At 29.3% G+C, this 23,233-nt stretch overlaps 3 protein-coding genes and 1 non-coding gene across 4 annotated transcripts; 1 reads left to right on the plus strand and 3 right to left on the minus strand.

Moving 5' to 3' along the window:
* Nucleotides 1–1,113: 1,113 nt before the first annotated feature.
* LOC101265520 (glutathione S-transferase T1) lies at nucleotides 1,114–3,835 on the minus strand. The gene is made up of 7 exons (XM_004252541.3): nucleotides 3,380–3,835; nucleotides 3,217–3,290; nucleotides 2,948–3,008; nucleotides 2,521–2,574; nucleotides 2,326–2,405; nucleotides 1,619–1,824; nucleotides 1,114–1,480 (listed from the first exon to the last, which is right to left on the minus strand). The coding sequence occupies exons 1-7, from the start codon at nucleotides 3,442–3,444 to the stop codon at nucleotides 1,310–1,312; spliced, it is 711 nt and encodes a 236-aa protein (XP_004252589.1). The 5' UTR covers nucleotides 3,445–3,835; the 3' UTR covers nucleotides 1,114–1,309.
* A 3,040-nt stretch (nucleotides 3,836–6,875) lies between these two features.
* LOC101260319 (xyloglucan-specific galacturonosyltransferase 1-like) lies at nucleotides 6,876–9,395 on the minus strand. Its single transcript, XM_004252599.5, has 2 exons — nucleotides 8,385–9,395; nucleotides 6,876–8,053 (listed from the first exon to the last, which is right to left on the minus strand). The coding sequence occupies exons 1-2, from the start codon at nucleotides 9,226–9,228 to the stop codon at nucleotides 7,275–7,277; spliced, it is 1,623 nt and encodes a 540-aa protein (XP_004252647.2). The 5' UTR covers nucleotides 9,229–9,395; the 3' UTR covers nucleotides 6,876–7,274.
* Nucleotides 9,396–11,213: 1,818 nt separating this feature from the next.
* TRNAG-GCC (transfer RNA glycine (anticodon GCC)) lies at nucleotides 11,214–11,284 on the plus strand. The gene has a single exon. It is a non-coding gene; the product is annotated as a tRNA-Gly (tRNA).
* A 114-nt stretch (nucleotides 11,285–11,398) lies between these two features.
* LOC101268263 (probable phosphopantothenoylcysteine decarboxylase) lies at nucleotides 11,399–15,114 on the minus strand. Its single transcript, XM_004252551.5, has 3 exons — nucleotides 14,790–15,114; nucleotides 12,535–12,852; nucleotides 11,399–11,999 (listed from the first exon to the last, which is right to left on the minus strand). The coding sequence occupies exons 2-3, from the start codon at nucleotides 12,838–12,840 to the stop codon at nucleotides 11,709–11,711; spliced, it is 597 nt and encodes a 198-aa protein (XP_004252599.1). The 5' UTR covers nucleotides 12,841–12,852; nucleotides 14,790–15,114; the 3' UTR covers nucleotides 11,399–11,708.
* Nucleotides 15,115–23,233: the final 8,119 nt, after the last annotated feature.

The raw sequence follows: 23,233 nt of genomic DNA on the forward strand, positions 1-23,233 counted from the left end.
AATTGTTTGTCATATTGCGCTTATCGAAAGTCAATTTGACTAATTTTCAAAGGTAAATTAGATCGCATTAATTCAATATTTTAAACAAAAAAAATATTCTAAAATTATATGAAAAGTACTATAAATTACATTTTCTTCATATTAATATGATTAAATATCTTAAAATGTTAGTTAAAGTTTTTATAATTTGACTTTAAAAATAGAAATTATGACAAATAATACCGGATGAAGGGAATAAGATAAAATGCTAAAAATGTACATATAAATATTTATCATATATTTATTGCCTGTTCGGACCCACCAATTATAATGAAGCAAATTAGAATTTTAAATGCTTTTACTTTATGTTTTATATTGATTAGGGGGATTTGGACCTACCAGATTGATTTAGAAACTATTAAGGTAGACCACCTCTTTATTCGAAACTAATTGTGTCCATTAATTTCCTTGATTTTTAATTTCACTTTTGGTATCTATTCATTTGGAGACTAATTGAGTACCAAAAGTAAATTTGGACGATTCTATGCTTTTGCATTATTTCATTTTAGGAAGCCTAATGTTACCTTTTATGACCGTGGTTATAGAGGTGGCAAATGAACGGATTGAGTTAAATTTGAACGAGTAAAAATAGAATGAGTTAATAAATAAATAGTTGAGCTCGAAATTATGTTAGAAGTAAGAAGGACACACACATTAGCTAAGTCCGTATAAAATTCAGTACATCGCGATGAATTTATAGTTGGTGTGTGTAACAATATGTCCATATGGAATGTTTCTATTAAACAAATACTACATGGTTCAAGTAGAGCAATTTCATGTGTTGTTTATAAATCGACAAGTTATTCCACTTACACAGAGGAGATAATATAATACATAAATGTGTCCTTTAATTTGGCCTCAATTAACATCTATGCGGTCTAATTTTGGTGATTCATGTGTTCTTAAATCACATAACAGATTTGAGTGTACCGTTTTTCAAGTAACAGGTAGCTAATAAAATCAGTGTGTGTTTCCTTATTACGACTATTTCTAACATATCAAATGATAAAAATGGTCGGCTCAGATGGTTATAAGCATCCTCCACCTCCGACCTTAAAGGTCGCGGAGTCTTGGTAGACAAAATAATAAGAACTGCTTTTATTGAGAAGATAGTACAGTACAACTCAACATTCTCAGAATTGTCTTAAGAAATAAGAATACAAAGCATACCACACATCAAACTAAGAAATATGCATCCTTTAAAGCACACAAAATGTCATAATGCAGGCCTTGAGTACAACATTGTAATAGATTTCAATTGCGGATACGTTTAGCTGCTTGCTCCACCAGCTCGCTGCTTCTGAAAAATCTCGCTAACTTTGAAGAGAGTTGCATGTATTTCATCGAAATAAGGTGCTGTGGCACTCTTCACATCGTCAATCCACTTCAACACGTTCTTGTGCGGGCTTAATAGACCCTCACGATCCTTCTCGTCAAGAAACTGTATTCAACAAGAAGAAACCAGACTTTAATGGACATGATATTCAGGAACACGTCCTGATCAGCATAGTGACGTTTAACATGTATTGTGTAGTTATAATCATTATGCAAAATAAAAACAAGAAACGTCTTTTTATACCTGGAGTTGCATAATCTCACAAACTAAGCTAAGATCTGCAAGGGAAGGTTGGGAATTTCCAAGCAAAAAGCTTCCGTCTTTCTGCAGCCAATAGGTGTCAATCGTTGCAAGAGATGCAGAAAGGAGATTTTTACCTTCTGCAGCAGCTTGTGGATTCAAAGGCAATCCAAATGCAGGTGCCAGTATAGTGTTAAAGACATATCCCGCTGAAAACAGAAGAATGATCCTTGAGAAACAACAAAAGACGTACGTATATTGCAGTAGAAATGATGAGGCCACAAGCAAACTAGCTGAAGCCACCAAGGATACATAGCGAGTGGTGCCCCTAACTGTTAAATGGACCTTCCACCACTCAAAAGCTAGCTCAAAGGGATGAGAATTACCCAAGTCATCTAAGGAGTGATCATTCTCATCACCTGCCCTCACGCCCAAACACTGTCCGAAATGGAGTATGAACAATCATAAACCAAGGTATATAATCACCCTTCCCCCCTCTCTCCCCCACACAACGGCTCACATCGGACCATAGGCCTGATTCTGATACTATGTTCAATAGACCTCAGGCCTAACCCAATCCGATGTGTGATAACCCTATTAAATCTGATTAAGTGCATTCTGTAACAAATTGAAAAACTCATAGCAAATTAACCACCCAGCAATGAACAAATATGGGAGCAAAGAGTATCTTCAACACACAAAAGAAGTACCTGAACCACGACGTAAGTTAGCATGGTGCCAATCCAAGACACATTCTACATTTGCTCTTTTCTGCAGATCTTTTGGATACCTTCATCATAAAACAAAAAAATCCTGAGGATATTGTAGATCACCAATCCTATTAATCTATAGTCCAATGTTTACATTAAAAACTAAAATTAAGAAGCGGACAGAACTAAACTTACCAATGATCAGCAGTTTCCGGAAATGCAGAAGCTAGATATCTAAGAATCGCATGACTACAAAGCACAGAGAAAAATTTATGTTACATCACTATAAACAAGCCATACATTACATCACCGGAACAATTGTCACACACAATTTCAATCAAAGAGAATCACTTAAAGAAATTTCTGGTGCATGTATAAATCATTTTAACATCAACCAAAAGCGAGATCTAACAATGGACAAACAGGAATTCGTATATATATATATGTATCTTTGATACCAGATACACAGAACCTCCACGACCACGTTTTACCCACTTCAATTGAAATTGTTAGTAGATTCTAATAATAATTTATACATATTCTTCAAACAAAAACAGAGTTCGAAAAAAATCTCTAGCTCCGTCCCTGCATATCAGTAATTTATATAAGAAATTAGAATTACCTTTCGAAAAGCTTAAAAGTATCATGAACTATGGCTGGTACTTGCTTCATGATATTAACTTCTGCAAATGAAAAAAAAACACTATTTTAAAAAAAAAAAGTAATCTAATAATTGAGTCTGATCTAGATTTTAAAAATTTATCTGTTTGGCCATGAAATTTCAAATTTACAAAAACTAGCTGAGAATCAACTTTGGGACTTTCACGGACAAAACTTTAAATTCTAATATTTCGAGTTTCAACTTCAAAATGTACGAACAAAGAAACGAACCTTGATATTCAGGAGTGCGATGTTGACCTTTAGCAAGATCAATATTAACCTCTTCAAATTCAATTCCATTTAATCTTAAAAACCAAAAGAAAAAACGATAATAAGATTAAGATCATTGAGAGAAAATAAGTAACAAAAGGAATGATGAGAAGATAAGATTTACTTGCAAAAGATGAGAATAGCACGAGAAGGTTGAGAAAGACGATCGACGTAAACTTTGAGAGACATAATGTATGAATAGATGAGATTTGAGATTTTGATTCGATTTTTAGTGAATTTGTATGAGAAATGAAGCTCTATTTAAAGTTTTTTTTTTTGGGGTTTGGGCATTTAATTCCGACTGTTTTGGGGGAAGAAAAATTGTCAATGGCAAGTTCTGATAGGTGGTAGGGACCCAATTTAATGAAAAATATTTACTCTCAAATTTTTATTCTATTTAAATCTTGTGAGATGGATCCCGCTCTGTATGATAAATTTCGTTAAATTTATAGACGAAATGTGTTTATTTATTTAAAATTGAAAGATATAAATATTAGTTGAGATTGAATCAGATGTGTATTATATCTGAAACAAAATGCGTATTACTTCATCATAATTAAGTGACAAAGAATATTTATATGCAGACAAAAATGTGATGTCTCTCCTTGTTTTAAAGTAAATTGAGTTGTTCGAATGTTAAACACTTAGGGATGACAATGGTAAGGAGTGAAGCGGGGCAGATTTTGTCTCATGCAAGACGGGGCGTGGTCTGGCTTTATGGGGTGGGGACAGGGCGGGGATATAGTGCGAATGCAGGAGAGGGATGGGTTAACTGAAATAACATAAATGAGTCAATCTTTTCACGAATGAAATATACGATTTTTTTCTCAAGGTTCAAAGACATATTGAGCCTTTTTTTTCTTTAGAAAAATAATTTAATCAAGGGAAAAAGGACAATATATCCCCGGATTATTGTAAATAGTATGCAAATATCCTTCGTTATACTTCTGGGACAATGATGCACACGTCTAAAAACTAGAGCATGTATACTATTTATACAAACAGATATACACATGTCATAATCTTATCTATCGATCCGACATTTATTACATATCAGATCGAAGAATAAGATTGCGCCAGGTGTCCCTATTTAGTTTTCCGTTAGAGCGAAAGACATGTATACTCTAGTTTTTGAATGGCAAGAGCATCAATATCCCACAAATATGACGAAGGGTATCAATATACCATTTACTATAATTTGGAGATATATTTATCTATTTTCTCTTTAACTAATAATGTGATTGAAATCATAATTGACCATATATAAAAAATCATTTTATAGAGTAGAAATTATTTTTCGTTAACAAGCAATATCAAAGATAAATCTTTTCTCGAATGAATATAATTGACATACTTGAGCTTTTTTCAAATTAAAAAGACTTCTTCTTGGTTTCACATTGGGTTATGGATGAGTGTGAACATATGTTTTGTTTATTTACTAAATTATTATTACGTAAGTGATGATGTGAAGTGTGAACCTATTTAAGGTTTTAATATAGGAGTAATATCCGATGCCAAAATACCCAATAATGCATTTGTTTTTTCACATTTCAAAAAATGGATTTGTTTTGAAAAGTAGATAAATAATTTTGTTTAGATAGTAAATATTTTTAATTTTCAATTTTAATATCGTCGATTTAAATCATCAAAAAAATTAAAAAAAGATATATGTTCAAAATATTGTATTGGTGTCACATATTCGTGTTTGAATCTTACTTATAGTTTGTTTAATAATCTTTTTAAAACCAACTCATTTTTCAGAAATGAATAAGAAAAGATTGCTTAAACGATAAATATTCTCTATTTTCAAATTTAATGTTGTGAGACTAAATCATGAAAGAATCACAAAGGGTTGGAGCTTACAAGCAACTATAAAAAGAAATTAAAATATTCTTCAAAAAAGTATTTTTTGTTTTTGATAAAAAGTCATTCGTATTTGACTAATCATATTGAAAAATATTGTGTTTGGCTAATTAAATTAAAAAAAAACACTTCTTAGCCGCTATTAATATTGGTCAAACTTTTAAAGATGTTTTCTAAAATTACAAGTATTTTTAAAAAATTAATTTTTGTAGTTTTTAAAACACAGTTATTGTTACTCTTCGAAATACTTACCGTCTCTTAAACACTTGATAAAATATTTTATTATTTAAAATTAAAATTCAAATATTTTTAATTAAAGATAAAAAAATCTCGACCTATAGGTATTCTATTGTTTGTGACAATATAATATTCCAACTAAGAAAGATTGTGCAAAATTATTTAAGTGTGTTTCCATTTGTTCATTGGGCAAATAATATGTATTCAATGACGTTGAGGCAGAGGAATCTTAAATGATAGTACTATTAATCAAATAACGTGGAAACAATTAAAAGTAACGATTAACGTGAGATTGCGGTGTAATAATGAGATTGTTTTATTCTTAATTAAAAATTTTAAATTCGAGTTTTGGGTATAGAGAAAATCATGTTGGAAGCGTCATCTCCAAATGAGCTTTATAGTGTACGATTAAACTTAATCAGAGTTTTAGTACAGACTTTGATCACTGAATAGGAAATTAAAAAAAAAGATATTTCCTTCGGGTTTTTTTAGTTATCTTATTTTTGTTTCTTATTTAAGAAATTATATTTTTATCATTTAAAAATATTTTTTTCTTTTAAATAAATATTCTTTCTGATGCAAATGAAGATTGAAGGGTATCCAATAATACAAATATCACATATTGATTTTTTTTAAATAAAATGAATAAAATTGAAAGCTAAATCTAAGAGTAATATACCTAAATTTAGGGTTGTTCAATACTATTGATGTCCTAAAGTCAAATTGTTAGATGCAAAGTTATGAATAATCATTTTATAATTGATTTCTCCGTTTCTTTTTAGTTGATAATATATTTAATCCGTTCGATTTTATTACTGAACTTTAAAAAGATTTTATCAATTTTAATTTTGAAACAGCTCTTATTTATTGAGTTTGAAAATTCTTTAAATACTTTTTTTTATACAAACTCTTAATGTTAATAACTACATATATAGAGTGGTACTCAAATTTATAGTTTCAAAGCAATATTGATGATGGTAACTTATTAAAATACACTTAAATAAATATATTTTAGAAGCCTGCCAAGTAATAAGGGCCAGTCAGGGGCGGACCCATGTTGAATCTAGGATTCATTCGAACCCCCTCAATAAAAAAATACATCATATATAAGGTAAATTTCTATATTTTTGTAGATATATATATTTTGAATTCCCTTAATAATAAATAGAAATAAATGACTCAGTAGCAAGTCCCCTGAATATTAAGTTGCACGCACCAATTCAAATCCATATGAAAATATTGTTATTTTCCTTTTTTAATTCAGTTTATTTTTTAAAAGAAAAAACCAGTTCTATTTTTCAAGCTTGTTTTAACCTTATTTTTCATTTTAAAATGTGTTGAGCCAAAAAAATTCAAGGGCCTCATTTCTAAAGTCTTATTTACACATTTATTTTTTGAACCCCTCAATGAAAATTCTGGATCGGCCACTAGATAAAGTAATCACCAACTTCAGAAGGACAATTTCTTTTTAACAAGTTTGTTACACAACTAGAAATAGGACTCAAGTACACGAGTAGAAATACTCCAATTTTCTTTATTTTTTGTGTATATATACTTGTACAAATCATTGAAAATTTCATCATTCCTTTCTCTATCAATTCTATTTAAAGGATGGGAAAAAGTAGTACTTAACTGACTTACAGGTGATGAACATGTAAAAAAGATTAGTAAATTCTGACTAATGTAAGATACATGTGATTAATTTAAGCAAACAAAACCAACATCAATATTAGACAGCCCGATGCACTAAGCTTTCACTATATGCGGATATTCTGGCGAAAACCGAACCATTGTACACAACCTCATCCTACGTAACAAGAAACTGTCTCCACACCTCGAACTCCTGACCTCCTGATCGCATGACAACAACAACTTTACCTGTTACGACCGATGCTCCCCTTCGAAACCTAACATATTTATCATACTTCCAATCTAGTCAACCTTTCAAATAAATTATTCATAGTTATAGAAAATGCATCTTGAAATTTCTCCAGCTTGGATTTTGGATCTCCATACACTAATCCAGGCAACAACTCATAAATTATATATCTTCTCATGTTCTGTTTTTCCCCTGCAGGAATTTTCATTAGCCTGTCTACAACATTAACTTTCATGTTCCTAACATCTTCTTGATCAATAAAAACAGAATATTTTTTGTAATCTTGTGGTAAATGCCAAGGATATTGATAGTATGCTGTAAATGGATCAAATATTACTGGAATACAACCTGATATAAGTGAATCAAACACTGATTTTCTTGTAGGGCTATCGCCCGGAGGCTGTAAACAGAATTCTGATTCAATGAACAACTCGATGATGGACTCGGGTTGATCACACGAACCTGAACTACAGTTCATGAATGTGCATTGGTCACTGGTTGAAGTGCATTGATTGATCAAGATTGACCTGATGCTTTCTGGTGCATCAGGCCTTGCTGCACCAGCAAAACTTATCAGGCTTTTTCGACTTTCGTTGAGGAGTTTTAACTGCCATGTTGTTATGTCATTGTCTGATTGTGGATGGAAAAAAGTTGGATGAGGTATCCCTATGTCGTTGAGGTGCCATGGTTGTCGTTCTATCAATAGCTTCACCGGATTCTGCATTTCGTTTAGCTCCAAGAACCTACTCCCCCAATTCGAGTTGCTATATCTCCTGAAGTCCCAAGAAATTTTCCCAAGTACAAAGATATGATCTTTACCTGCATGTAGCTCGCACGTTATAACAAAAGATATGATCTTTTAACTATCAGTTGTTCTCTTTTCCTATCTGAATTATCAGTATCTATGTATTAAAAGTTGAAACACATATATGTTGTTCCTTTTTCCTACCTGAACTATCACCATCTACTCAACTATGTGTGTTTTAACACGTAAATAATAGTTGAGATGACTAACTCACGAAAAAAAAGTGATAGTTCATTCAAGTATGAAAAGTGAACAACTGATAGTTGAAATGTGAAACTCACGATATCTCTAAATAGTACAATACTATTATAAAAGGTGTAAATCTTTGATCCGCCTCTGTTTTACCTGATCTTTTAAACCAAGTTGGTTGCGACTCGAGCCATTTGACAAGTTCTAGCCCCAAAGAGTCCTTGACAACATTTGTTACATTCTTGAAATGCCATCTCAATACATCAAGTCCAGCATAGAAAGGCACATAAAAAAGATCTGCTTCACTTATGTTATGTACTCTACAAGGATGATTCATAACTCTTGAATGAAATATCAACTCCAAAGAATACTGATGAGTTTGGTACCATCCTTTTCCTAGCTTGTGTACTGGTTCACCCATTGCATCATTGCTGAAATAATCACATAAATCGACCCACGGAACCATATCAGCACACTGAGACACCAAATCCTTGTTAAATTTTGTTGGTAAATCGTACACATAAACTCCCCTGCCATCACATAACGTTGCATTATGATTCTGTATCGTTGATGTCCATGATCGATGCATTTCTAACTGATCCTCAACGTCGTTATAAGCAACAAGCAACTCCTCATCACTTTTAACCATGCCATTTCTAAAGGCATGGTACCCTGGAGGGATTGGTATACCAAGACGCGTTGATTTTTGTTGCAAGTCATCAACAAATTTCGTTGCACTAGTAGTAAGATTTGATGAAAGGGAACTCGAGGCTTCAAGATTCGAGTGTGAGCCTGCAGAAATGCAATAGAGATCATTGAGTTTACGCGATTGGAAGCAGAGATGGATAACATTACCAGAGATAATGGTGGACGATGACGACCATAAGAATATGAGAAGGAAGATGATGATTGTAACAGGTATAAGAAATACAAGTTTAGCTAAGCTAAAAAGTTCATTTTTGGAGATCTTAGTTTTTCTCTTGGAAAAAGTAGTAGTCATTTTTGGTGATTAACAAAGATTTTCTTAGATCCTTTTAAATTTTTCTCTTCTAACAATGCTTTTTACTTGTAGACTTTGAAATTAATAATAATTTGTTAATTTTTGTGTCATCAAGAGGATTAATTGAGTTGACTTAACATGGAAGCACGTAGTAGCATGTCAAATATGAAATATCAATATTAATTGTAGGCACGTTTAATAGGATCCATCTACTTATATTCACTCTCCATTAAAATTTGTTTTCCAGAGTTATATATGGTTAAAGTTATTTTTCATGTATATATACGATAAATGTTGAATTTCTTTGACTTTTTCTGTGTTACTTCTTCATACTTTAAACTCTTTAATGAATATTATGGTTCTACCATTGTAATGTGATCATAAACTAAAATATGTTAAATATGTTAAAATGTAATCTAATTTTGTAATTTTAAATATATCAAGTGAATTTTTTTAAAATAAATTATCAAAAAAAGAGAATAAAATATTTTCTGACACAAAATAGTCAATAGGAACAAATTAAATTTGAGGAGAGGAAGTATTCTCATCTGCCCTTCCAATATTTTGATAGTTACCACTCAAGTATTCAGTGCATTGTATACATTCTCTTTCTTCTTGTATTTTTTACTTATTTTTTTATTATTGGCTCTTAGACTTTTTTTTAAAAGAAAATATAAAATAAAATAAGGTTATATATTATCCATGGTAAAGTTAAAAATTTCCGTTAAAGGTTTAATATACGTATAAAAACTAATTTCTAGCTAGTACTCATTATTTTATATGTCTACGCTATTTAAATACACCATCAAACCCTACTTATAGAATAACATAAACTAATTTGTCGACAACGGATATTCAACTAGCTAGTAGCTGTTATTTTATATGTCTACACCATTTAAATACACCCTCGAACTCTACTGATAGAATAACATTAAATTAATTTGTTGGCTAGTACCCGTTATTCTATATGTCTACGCTATTTAAATACATTCTCGAATCCTACTTATAGAATAACATTACATATGTTATTGATGTTGGTTGACAATTTTATTCTGTTAAGTTTTAAAAGTTTAGTAAAATGTAATATAGTTTTCTACATTTTTCAAACCCTATTGAACACATCCTAATTGAACTTCAAAGTTCAAAACTAAATTAATTGGCAGTTGTCACATGGTCCCACATGCACACTTGTCTGCTAATCTATGTTGTTTTAATGCAGGCCTCTCTACATAATTGCCTATTAAAATAAATAAGTTGCTTAGTTGACTTTCTCTAAAGTATTATATCTGGAAAAAAAAGTACTATAGGGTATAAAGTTGTACAGAAAAATTAAAAGAATATTATTAACATTAACTGTACAATTAGGAGTAAGAAATAAGTATGTTTATTTTGGTACAGATGTAAGCTCTACAATAAATCTGTGATATTGCCAAATCTCAAGCTGATTAATCAAATCACAGCAAGCAGAGTTTATTAATAAGTGACTGTAAATATATAGTTTTTCGTCCAAACTTTAAAAATCAATATAAAATTAAGGCAATTTAAAAGAATCACATACAATATTTTTAAAAATAATACTTTCTCTGTCCCATTTTATGTGGCACTTTTCATTTTTCGATAGTCAAACAATTTAACTTTGACCGCACATTTGCGCATAGAATCTTCAAATTTTTAAAAATGAAACTTACATATTTGTAAACTACGTAAAGAATACTATAAGTCACAATAATTGATAACTCAAAATGTTAAAAGAATATATGAAGAATTTACGATCAAAGATAGACTTATTTGAATCTCGAAATGCGAAAAATGTCACATAAAGTGGGACGGAAGGAGTAATAAAATAGAACATGTTACCATATATGCAAATGGAAACGAAATTGAATAGAAAGAAAAAGATCTAGGATGAATTATACACAAAAAAGTATGCATGACATGTGTTTCACCAAACCAATATGATATTTCACTGCATGCACAACACCAAGGCACCAGTGGTCTAGTGGTAGAATAGTACCCTGCCACGGTACAGACCCGGGTTCGATTCCCGGCTGGTGCATTTTTTTATCTTTTGCTGAATGAAGCTTGTAAAATCACTCATTTTATATAGTTCAATAAGCCTGTGAGATCAACAAATTTATACAAGTAAACCTACTCTAAAAATAGATTTGAGTTTCCAGCATCATTCGCTACGCTAATCAAGAAGCTGCATCAATTTGGGACATACCATCCCATGATTACATCCACTTTTATCAGCTAATACTACTTGGAGTTGCATAATATCTCCACAAAAAATGTAAGTCAAGTAGCTCTAAAGAGTATGAACGATACAGCCGGGGAGACACAAAAGTACAGGGGAGAAGAACGACATGCCAAAACATGTAAGAGATTGTACCAGATACAGGTAGGATCTTTGGGACAAAATTCTTGTGGCGAACTTCAAAAGCAATTTCTATGCCACGGATGAAATGGTAAATGAACTCTCATGATCCACTACCCCCTGATTGTGATCGCGACTTTACAAAGAGTCTTATAGTTGAGAAGATGAAAGAAGGCTCTTCCATGGCTCCATTTACATAATCTCCAGAGGGAAGCCTCTTTGATACTGGTGGTATAAGAGCGATGCCAAGCTCGTCAATTGTCATAAGGTGACGTTCTGTGAATGGGTTATACCACATAAATGAATTCATTGCTGGTGCCACAAAAAAGGGTTTCTTATAGTCCCATGCTCGCACAATGCAGGTCAGCAAATTATCACACAATCCACCAGCAATCTACATCATAAGAATACATATCAATTTATATGTGCCATAAAAAGAAACGAGTAATCTAGTAACCTCAAATGACTGTATAACTATGAGATGCAGATCCTTCGAATATTTTATGTTAATATCTGAATATTCCGGACGCCTGTTTTACCGAATTTCCACACTTGCCACAGATCTTTTCACTTTCAGGATACTTGCCATGGACACACGAGTATCCAGGGAACCAAATTCCATGATAACTTTACTAAGTCTAGGTCCTCAGTCAAATTAGTAATTTTTGAACATTTATCTGAACTTAGTTATATCACTATGGTTAACTAGTAGTATACAAGGAAATGAATTTATTTCTTGCAGTGAAAATGTATATCCAATCTATGCTGCTTGGACTCTTCAAAATTGTCGATGGGTGTGTGTCGGATCCTCCAAAAACAGTGTATTTTTGAAGGATCTGACATGGGTGCGGCAACATTTTTGGAGAGTCCAAGCAACTTAGTATCCAATGTCATGGAATGATAAGTAAGAAGATACAAGGAGACATCACCTTTCCAAGCGTATTTGCTGATAAAGGGGCAATAACCATGATATCAGCCCACCTACGGAGCTCAATGTGTAGCACACCATCACCCACCTTCTTCCAAACGGACCATTCATCATCATCTGTATAAAGGTCGACGTTTCTTGGAAATGACCCTGTGTCTATGAATGGAAGAGAAGCTTTTGTTGCAACAGCTTTGACTTCTGCCCATTCAGAAAAGCATTGACATAGATTTGAAAATTTGATAGCTGCCACACTTCCACTTGCAGCTAGCAGAATCCGAGGTTTACGTGAAGCATAGTCAGGCTCCATGCTTCCTATAACCTGTAAAAGTCAGAATTAATTTTCTAATTGTATCAAGAGAAAAACAATAATTATGAGTGTGGCACCTATGAGAGAGAGAAACAACTAGATACAACATAGATCACTAGCAAAATTTGACAACCTTATATATCTATATTGCCATTCAGTCGAGATAGCACTTCCCATTTTCAAAATGACTTTGATTACGATGCCATGACTTCGTATCACTAAGATTTGCAAACAAAGGCTTCATACCTTCATTTACAATAATAAGAAGAACAACAGCTATCCCTTTATGCAGAGTACCAAATCAAGTTGTTATTGAGAGAAATGTCATGTAAACGAACCAACTTTACATAGTAAAGAACCATTCGTTATAAGAATTAGGAAAGATTAATGAGGCAAATAGTCACTCTGCTTCCTATCACCACAGAATCTTCAAGTCTTCTGCAATATTACTATTCACTGCAACATGGTTTAGTATAAAGGAAATCCCATCGATGGTTTAGTACCACATAATTGGAGCATATCACAAAATCCAAAAATAATGTAGTCTGTATAAAAAAGATACATGTAGATATTTGTACTGCTGTCCAAATATATATATGTATATTGTGCTAAATATTGGAATCTAATAGAACAAAAACCTACAAGCCTTTTTTGTCAGATTCTTTAGTTAGATCACACCACAACATTTGCTAATCCTGCATATTACATACGCAAAGCTAATATTATTGACTCTGCTTTACTTTAGTATTTTTCTTTTCTTGAAACAGTTCTCTTTGTGCACTGTTTTCAAAAATGACATTCATTTAGAGATTTTGGTTTACTATTCGAATCCTAAATTGCTAAGAGTGATCAAACTGAAATTATCTGCTCATCTTACAAGTGGACTTCACATTACAACTCTCAAAACCCATTATTTATTATAAAAAATTTGATGCCCCTAGTAAAATCTTTTACATTAGCCTTTACCTAGAAAAAAGAAGAAAAAAGACATAACAGTGTCTCTTAAGTCTTGACACAAAACTATAGACCAATCCCAAAATGAAAAGACTCAAACCTCGCGTACGGACCAAATCAGCAGCTACCTTTTTTATATATATAAATAAGCTATTGAATCCCCTTGACTTAGCTTAAATTTTTTTATAAAGTAATAAGTTCATTAGGAAAGGGCAAAAGCTCACCCGTATACAAGAAGTATACCAGAACTCCAGAAGTAGAAAACCTTACAAGAGGACATGGTTTTCTACAAATAACACCCACTCATCTATACATGTAGGAATCCCATGGGTGCACCAAAATGAAATAAGGAAAAATAGGTCATTCCTCAAGTGTAAAAAGCCTTTCTCTACTCCCTCAAAAGCTCTTCTATTTCTCTCTAGCCATATGATCCACAGAAGCCCTAGAGGATTAACATCCTATTCCCCTTGACTTAGTTTCATATCTTAGGCATGACACTTTTACATCTCTTTTAGTCCCTGTGATAAATTTTTAGTTCCGACGCTTGACCAAACTATGTGAATTTACCACGGTATGATCAATTGAGGCAAATTATAGTACTCCTTTCATTTCGATTTGTCGGTCTCCCTTTCCTTTTAGTCCATTTCAAAAGTTGAATTCCATTTCAAACAACTCTTCAATTTCAATTTTAACCATGACATGCTCAAAATCACAAAAATTAAAGTACATTTGGTACATTCGATATATCGTTAATTTAAAACAACAAAGATTCAAAAGCATTCTATTAATTTCATAAACTCACATGCGCCAATACTTTATGTTTAGGGATGATCGATCCGTTTAGTCAGTTCCAGATACAAAATTAAACGAATACATACATTCCACAAAGTAAAAATTAAAGCATCATTACGCCGTTAAAACTGTAATAGATCGACTGCAAACAAACGGAAAATCAACATTCAGAGAAAACACATAAGCACAAGCAGTGAACTTACCGAAAACTTGAGCAGAAATGAAAACGGAAATTGAAGTGCAAAATTTGTGAAGAACAACTCTTCCGAGAAGCCAGCTCTCCGTTAACTCCAGCGGCGTTGAGAAAACCCTAACCGGAAGTCGGACGCCGATCAATTTTGTAAGAGCGAAAAGGGCGGGATAAGCGCAATTTGTGCTTTATAGTATTTTTAACGGAGAATTGCGATTTGGGACTTCTGTAAGATTTTTTTTGAAAAGAAAAGTCTATATAGTTTACTTGGGCACCAAAAGCCAATTTTGGGCCTCCATCTTATATATTACTCTATCTGTCTCGAATTTATATGACTCGAATGGACGTAGCAGAGTTGATAGAGTTTATATATAAACTAGTGTACTTGGCCGTACTTCGCACGGTTAAGAAATGAATTAAATTTTTATACTAAATCATAAAAGATAAATTATGAAAAATCAAATAAATATATCTATATTTTGTAATAATAATTATTCCAAGTCATCTATAAGGTACATAATTTTTAGTTGAACTTTTTTAGTTTTTTACATCAACTTTTTTTAGATCGGACTTCTTCCTCCTCTTTGTTATAACTTCATCATACATACTTTCTAGTATTGATATGTTCACCTACCTAAAAAATTATCATATAAAAATTACTAAAAAAATTAATTAAAATTAAAAACAAAAATAATGTTAGAAAGAAGATACATTTAAAATTACACAAAAAAAAAAGAGAAAAAAAAGAATTAGCTAAAAAAAAATGAAAAACATGGCATACACAAATTCCTAATTCTTCAGTTTTTTTTAGCTTATATATATACAAAAATATTAAGAATATATTTCATATTGCAAATTAATATTACATTCAACGAACAAGGGCCTAAAATACCCTTAAAGTATTGAAAATGGTACAAAATTATCCTTTATCCACCTATTGGCTCCAAAATGCCCTTTTCATCCACCTATTGGCTCCAAAATACCCTTGTCATCCACTTTTGGGTTCAAAATTGACCATTTTTTAATTGTTTTAAAATTAAACTCTTTAAATATTTTTTTTAAATACTGGGCGTTCAACTATTAATTATAAATTTAATTTATTAATATAATTTATAAACCAATCCATTATCCACTCATTACTAACTAAACTTCACTTAATTAATAATTCAATTATAATATCAAAATCGTCATAAATACTACTAAAACACGATGAAATTATAGATTACTGAAAATAACATTCAAAATTATTCTAGTCCGAATTGAAGCCCCAATTAAATTTAGGTTGAGCCGCTTATTTAGGAGGACATTTTCTTTCAAAATTGAATTAGAAATTTATGATTAAAGGTAAAGAAATAATACATCCTGAATTAATTCATGCACTTATGATTTATTTTAAAACCTTTAATATATTATTTTGAAAAAAAAAGTTACCTATGAAGTAACATCACATAATTGAAACCTAAGAATAATTAAGATGAACATAGTCAGACTTTTAAGTTTATCGGTGATTTTTATGTAGCCACTTGAATGTATGATAATTTACTTCTATATTTTTTTAAAACACTCAATTGGCAGTAGCTTGCATTATTAATGTGATGGGTTTATTGATTTAGAGGGATTTAATTAGTAATGGGTGGGTAGTAGATTGATTTATAAATTACACTAATAAGTTAAATTATAACAAATAGTTGAGCGCCACGTATTTAAAAAAATATTTAAATAGTTTAAATATAAAACCGTTAAATAAGTGGTCAATTTTGAACCAAAAGGTGGATGACAAGGGTATTTTGGACCCAATAGGTGGGTGTGAAGGGGATTTAATTTTGTACAATTTTCAATACTTTGAGGGTATTTTAGGCCATTTTTCGTACATTCAATATATACATTCATAAGAATGAAGAGTCATTATAATTAAGAGGGATTAAGGATGTGACTTAATATCTTTAACATTTGTATATTATGACACAAAATAATGAATATTAATCATAGAAAATGATAAGACAATCCGAAATAAAGTTATTGAGATATTTATTTTTGTAATAAGTTCAATAATAAGTAGGAAGAAAAAAAATCACCAAAGTATAGAGAGAAAGTATCACATATTCTAGGTCAAGAATTATTATATAGATAGATAGATAGACATTTAAGAATCGTCAATTTCTTTCCTAGAAAAATCAACACATTATTTTAGAAGAAAAAGTTAATATTTATACAATATAAAAAAGAATTATATATGCAACTCTCCAAACTTTATCGAACAATATTGTTCTTGGAAATACATACCTTATATTTGAAAAATAACTAATTACCGCCACAAAATTTCTTCTTCATTTTGTCAAACTTGTACAAAACTAATCTAACACTGTCATTAAAAAAAAACGTCTTCACCTTGTCCTCGTGTTTGGCTACTATGATAGAAAAAGAAATTATGTAAAACATATCTATAATCTTCATGAACATGGTAGTCATGCATATTCTGTATCACTTTTTTTATATTCTCTCTCTTAGTTATTATATACATGATCAATGAAGAAAATGAAGAAAAAATAAACAAAAACGAAAAAAATGAAGGAAAACATGAAAATAAATATCAAACAACTCCATATATAATTGTTATTTATAATTGTTTGAGTCCTAAAAAATAGATAGAAGGAAGTTGAGAAGACATTATTTAAATGGAGAATGCAAAAAGATGGAAGTTTTTTTTTGTAACTAATGAATTATAATTGAATATAATAAATATGATAGATTTTAAAATTATTAAACAAATAATTAATAAAAAAATGAATGAAGAAATTTTAAAAAAAAATATCAAAAAACAAAAAAAAAATTGAATCCTCATTTTAGAAACATGCCACATCAGCAGCCCTATGATTCATTTTTATATTATTATATAGATTTCAATAGACATTTAAGAATAACATTGATAAACTTATAACATATAGATATTGATCTTTAGTAGAAGAAATAGTCTAAAAAATCAAAATAAATGGCAAATCAAATTCTCATACATTTTTATGCAGTTTAGGACAATAAAATTTTGAAATAAACAAAGAAATAAAAAGTAAAAAGAAAAAAGAAAGGAAAAGAAATGATTTAAGGAAATGCGTAACATTATTGATGAATTTAAAGAAAGAAATTTAAAAAAATTAATAGCATCAATGATGAAATGAATTAAATATGAGCGTATTTGATAATTCAGTTTTGAGATAGTATTTTCTGTCTTTTTAAAATTTTGAAAAGTATTAAAAAAAAGAAAATAATAAATAAACTTTCACATAATTTTCAACAATTATTTAAGAAAAATATAAGAGAAAATGTCAAAATAAAATTGATTAAAATAAACAAATATCTGAAATTAGAATGTTATCATCTTTTTCTAATTTTAATTTTATTATTACACATGTATATACATGAATCTTTAGCCGAAGAAGTGATCTAAATTAAAAAAAGCTAAATTTTGTAAAAAAAATACAAATGTGATTCTTATAATGTTATAATAACAAATATCTTGTAAAAAATAAATTAAAAAAGGTAAAAAAATTATTAAAAAGAAGTGCATTAAGGAAATGATATAAATGAAAGTAATAATCAAAATGAAGTAAGAAAAAATAATATGATTGATTATGAATAAAATTAGATGTAGTCACTTTGATGTTCAGTAAAATTTGAAGGGAAAATTTTTAGTTTTTAAAAACTAAAAATTATTAAATTTAAAAACGAAAAAAAATAAAAAGTGAAAATTTTTTAGGATATATATATATATATATATATATATATATATATATATACCTTAATCAAAGATATACGAAAAAAAAATAACAAACTTCAATTAAGTTATATAAAAGAAAAAAAACTATAACTAAAGATAGATAAGAAAAAAACGTTTTAAGAGAAAAAAAAAAACAAAAAAACGGAAATTAGAAATAAATGACAAATTAAAGTTTATTTATGTATAATGAAAATGCATTAACACTTAGTTTTAAAATAAATAAATAAAAAGAACAAAGAAAGGAAAAAAATAATTTAAGGAAATGATATAAAGTACATTAATGATGAGTTTAAGGAAAGAAAATTTTAAAAATTAATAGCATCAATGATGAATGGATTCAAGTATGGTCATATTTGATATTGTGCAAAATTTCAAGGTAAAAAATTCATTAAAAATTAGGTAAATTAAAATAAATAAATAAAAAGAACAAGAAAGGATAAAAATTAATTTAAGGAAATGATATAAAGTACATTAATGATGAGTTTAACGAAAGAAAATTTTAAAAATTAATAGCATCTATGATAAAAGGATTTAAGTATGGTCATATTTGATATTGTGCAAAATTTTAAGGTAAAGTTCATTAAAAATTAGGTAAAATGCACAAAATAAGAATTAGAAAAATAAATAAATAAATCTAGACACAATTTTTAGCAATTATTTTAAGAAAATATAGGAGAAAGTGTTAAAAAAATATGATCAAATAAATAAATATCTGAAATGAGAAGGTTGTCATCCTTTTCTAACTTTAACTTTATTATTATTACGTATAGATATTCGCAGAAGAATTAAACTAAGTTTAATTTAAATAAATTAATTTTGTAAAATATACATGCAATTCTTATCAATTTATAATAACTATTATCTTGTAACAAATAAATAAATAAAATGTAAGAAAAAAGAAAAGGAAAGAAGCAATTTAAATAAATGATATAAATTATGATAAAGAGATCAAATTAAGGCAAGAAAGTAAAACTAATTATGAATGAAACTAAATATGGTCAGCTTTGATATTCAGTAAAATTTGAAAGTGAAATTTTCGATTGTTTAGAATTAGAAATAAGCATCAAATCTAAAAACAAAATTTTTTAAACAAAAATATAGACAAATTTCAGTTAGAAATATATAAAAGATAATAAAACAAACATTAATTAAAGATACGTAAGAAAAAATAAATTAGAAATACGTTTTAAGAAAAAAAATAAAAAAATTGAAATAAAAATAAAAATAATAGATTTCTCCTTATTCTCCTCCTAATTTAATATGAATTCCATAAATAAATTAAATCTCTCTAAATAATTTTTCTTGCTCTTGGACCACTTATTATTCATTCTATAAGTTTCTCAATCAAAATGATTATTTCTCTCAATATATAATTTTTGTAGAAGAAGAAATTATAATGCAGTCTCATTTCAAAAACTCTTTATATTTTGAAGAAATTTGATTATTACATGATTTTTCTTCTTACATCAGTATCTTCAGAATTATCATGAGAAATCAACTCTTTCTCTTTTCATGAAAAATAACACTCCATCATCAGAAGAACAACAAACAAAGTAAAAGAGTCACGAGGTTTTTGTTCATTCGAAGATCTATTCTCCTCATCTCTAAATTAACTTGTAGTGTGTTGTGTTAATTTTGTTATTCTATTTCTGTTGCTTGTTATTTTTGTCTTCTTTCTGATTGTTGTTGTTGTTGTTGTTTTGGTGCGTTGTTGATTTTCCTCTCACTGATACATGCATGTATGTTCAATGAAACTTGCTTGATGTTCCTGCAAAATTTAAAAAATAGGCCTAAGTCATCTGTAACCACTTAAAGTTGTCCTCATATTTCACTTAAACACCTCAACTAAGGAATGTACCTATTGAACACTTAAACCTTAAAAAAATTATACCTATTTGACACAAACTGACAATCAATTGAAAAACAAAAACGCGTGTATTTCAAACGCGAATTCATATTAATTTTACCAATAATATGATGACACGTGGCATTACATTTAATTTTTTTTAAAACCTCTATATAATTAATTCATAAAGTATTTTAAAAAAAATTTAAAAAATTATTTTTAATTAAAGCCTCTCCACCCTCCCCACTTTCTTCCTCCTTCAGAAACCCATTTCTGATTTTCCATGGAGTTGGTATCGCTCCATCTCTTTCTTTTCTTCAATGGAGCTACAATGACACACCATTGTTGTCTCAAGCTAAATATGCATTTTCTTTCATTTCGATAGCATTAAAATTTTCACTCATTGTCTTAGAAATTATTTATTAGAATTGAAAAAAAATTAACATACTTTTGCCCAAGAAAATCTATTTATATTTTTTTAATCATTGTAAATGAAACTTCTTCGAGATATTTGAGACGAAAATCGATATAAGAAAAAAGAGGAAAGCAGGAAAGAACAATGAGGGTGAGAGAAAGAGAGGTGGAGGGAGTGTGCTGTGCTCTGTAAATAAAAAAAAAAAGATAAAAATGGTGAAAGAATGATATGATAGAAAGAGGGAAGAAGACAACTATCCTTCTTCATTTTTGTTAATTAATTTTTTTAAAATTAACTTAGGGGATAAATTAAGAAAAAAAAAAGAAAAAAATATATTTTTAATAAATTTACGCGCTCAAAGAAAGTGAATTACACGTTTTTTGCCATGTCAGCATTTTGTGTCTAATAGGAATGACTTTTGAACAAATAAAGTGTTCAATTGGCACAAAGATTAGTTGAGGTGTCTAAATGAATAATGCGGACCACTTGAGTGGCTGCAGATGACTTAAAAGAGAAGAAAATTAAGTGAAACAAAAAAAAAATTATCTGACCACAAAAATAATATATTGAGTATCAAACACTCATATAGGATTGTTATTTATAGATTGTTTGAGTCTAAGAATAAGGGAGGAAGTTGAGAAGACACATTATTTAAGTGGAAAATGCAAAAAGATGAATGTTTTTTCGTAACTCATCAATAATAATTGAATATAATAAATATGATAGATTTTTAAATTATTAAATAGATAATTAAGAAAAAATTAAAAAAAAAAATCAAAGAACAAAATTTTGTATCCTGACTTTAGAAGCATGCCACATCAGCCTCCCTATGATTCAGATTTATATTATTATATAGATTTTTAAGTATTTTAAAATTGTTAATTTGATTTATAGTACGTAATTCTTAAATAATATATGTTATTTTCTTGTGTTGCAATTTATATGGCCCACATATGAAATTTAAGTTGTTGATTATTATGAATTACTATTATAATTTTTTAAAATACATAACATGAAACGGAGAAAATACTAAAAATAAATATAGAAAATTGAAACAAAAGGGCAAATTACTCAAATTTATCTCAATTTATGTGACATTTGTGAAACTTTGAGAGTCAACAAAAATTTCAATATATTTTTAAATATTGTATGTTGTTAATTATTTCGATTTATATTACTATTTTTTTGTAACTTATTTTCTTTTTCGATCACGATATTTAGACTAACTTGCATGGACCTTAATTTACTCGATTGGATTACTTTGCTCAACAAGATTTGAATATATGAAAATAAATAAATGGGAAAAAGGGTTAAAAAATATTCTTTGACTTTATTTTATTAGTCATTAAAATAAAGATATTTTTACCTCAGCTATCTACAAACTTGTAGATGGCGGGATAAAAATAACTTCATTTTAACGACGAGAATATATTTAATTAATAAAATAAAATCGAGAGGTATTTTTAGTCCTCTTTCCTAAATTAATTTAATATTATCTCGATTGCCCAAATAAAATCCATAAGAATTGGTGAAGTTGATGTTGAGATGAAAATCTTAAGCTCACCTATCTACGTGACATAGAAGAGAGCAAAAACATGGTTTTACTTCTTACCTGCAAAATTGTTCATCTAATGGTCTCAAATTTATTGGCATTATGTTGTTTATCATTGTCTGGCGTATTTCTTTCTACTATTAATTAAATTAATATAATAGTTTCTTTATCTTTTTAGTTTGATTTTTTATTTTTATATTTTTTTGCACTTTAATTATCGAAATAACTTATTATGAATGTTGTTTAAAATGATTTGTAAGGTTGCCTTAGCATTTTATCATGACCGTCATTATTTCAGTTATTTCTACTTTCTTGAATCGAGAGTCTATCAGAAACAATCTTTCTTTACTTAATTATTTTTTTTCTTTATATATATAATAATAATTTAATTACCCTCTCTAAAAAAACTTAGTGGTAAATTAATTACCATATTTTAATTATATTCTCTCCCTTCAAAAAGGATTATAACGTTTCTAAACAAATTAGGAATATATATCGATCTCTATATAGTATATACTCTGTTTCTTCAAGCAAACTCTCAAAATTGTTGTTCATCTTCTTCTTTGCATCAAGAAAGTGGAAATTAACAGATTCTTGTTCACTGAGTCATGACATCATGTTTTTATAAATTATAGCTCAAAATAGATTGAATAGAAAGTGAAAACTAGTCAGCATTGTTATAAATTGGAATTCAGAAGCTTCAACATTCTCATATTTTGACTAATTTTTCCTAATATGAGTGGAAATCTTTACACATTTCTTTCAAATGGGAGAGGAAAATAATGAGTTTTATAAGGTATAAAACAAGTTCAATGGATATACACGCTTATGGGCTCAATGATGGTGTAGCCAAGGTACAAACTCTTGAGTTC

This window comes from Solanum lycopersicum, chromosome 12, assembly GCF_036512215.1.
Source record: "Solanum lycopersicum chromosome 12, SLM_r2.1".
In the NCBI taxonomy this organism is placed as follows: Eukaryota; Viridiplantae; Streptophyta; class Magnoliopsida; order Solanales; family Solanaceae; genus Solanum; species Solanum lycopersicum.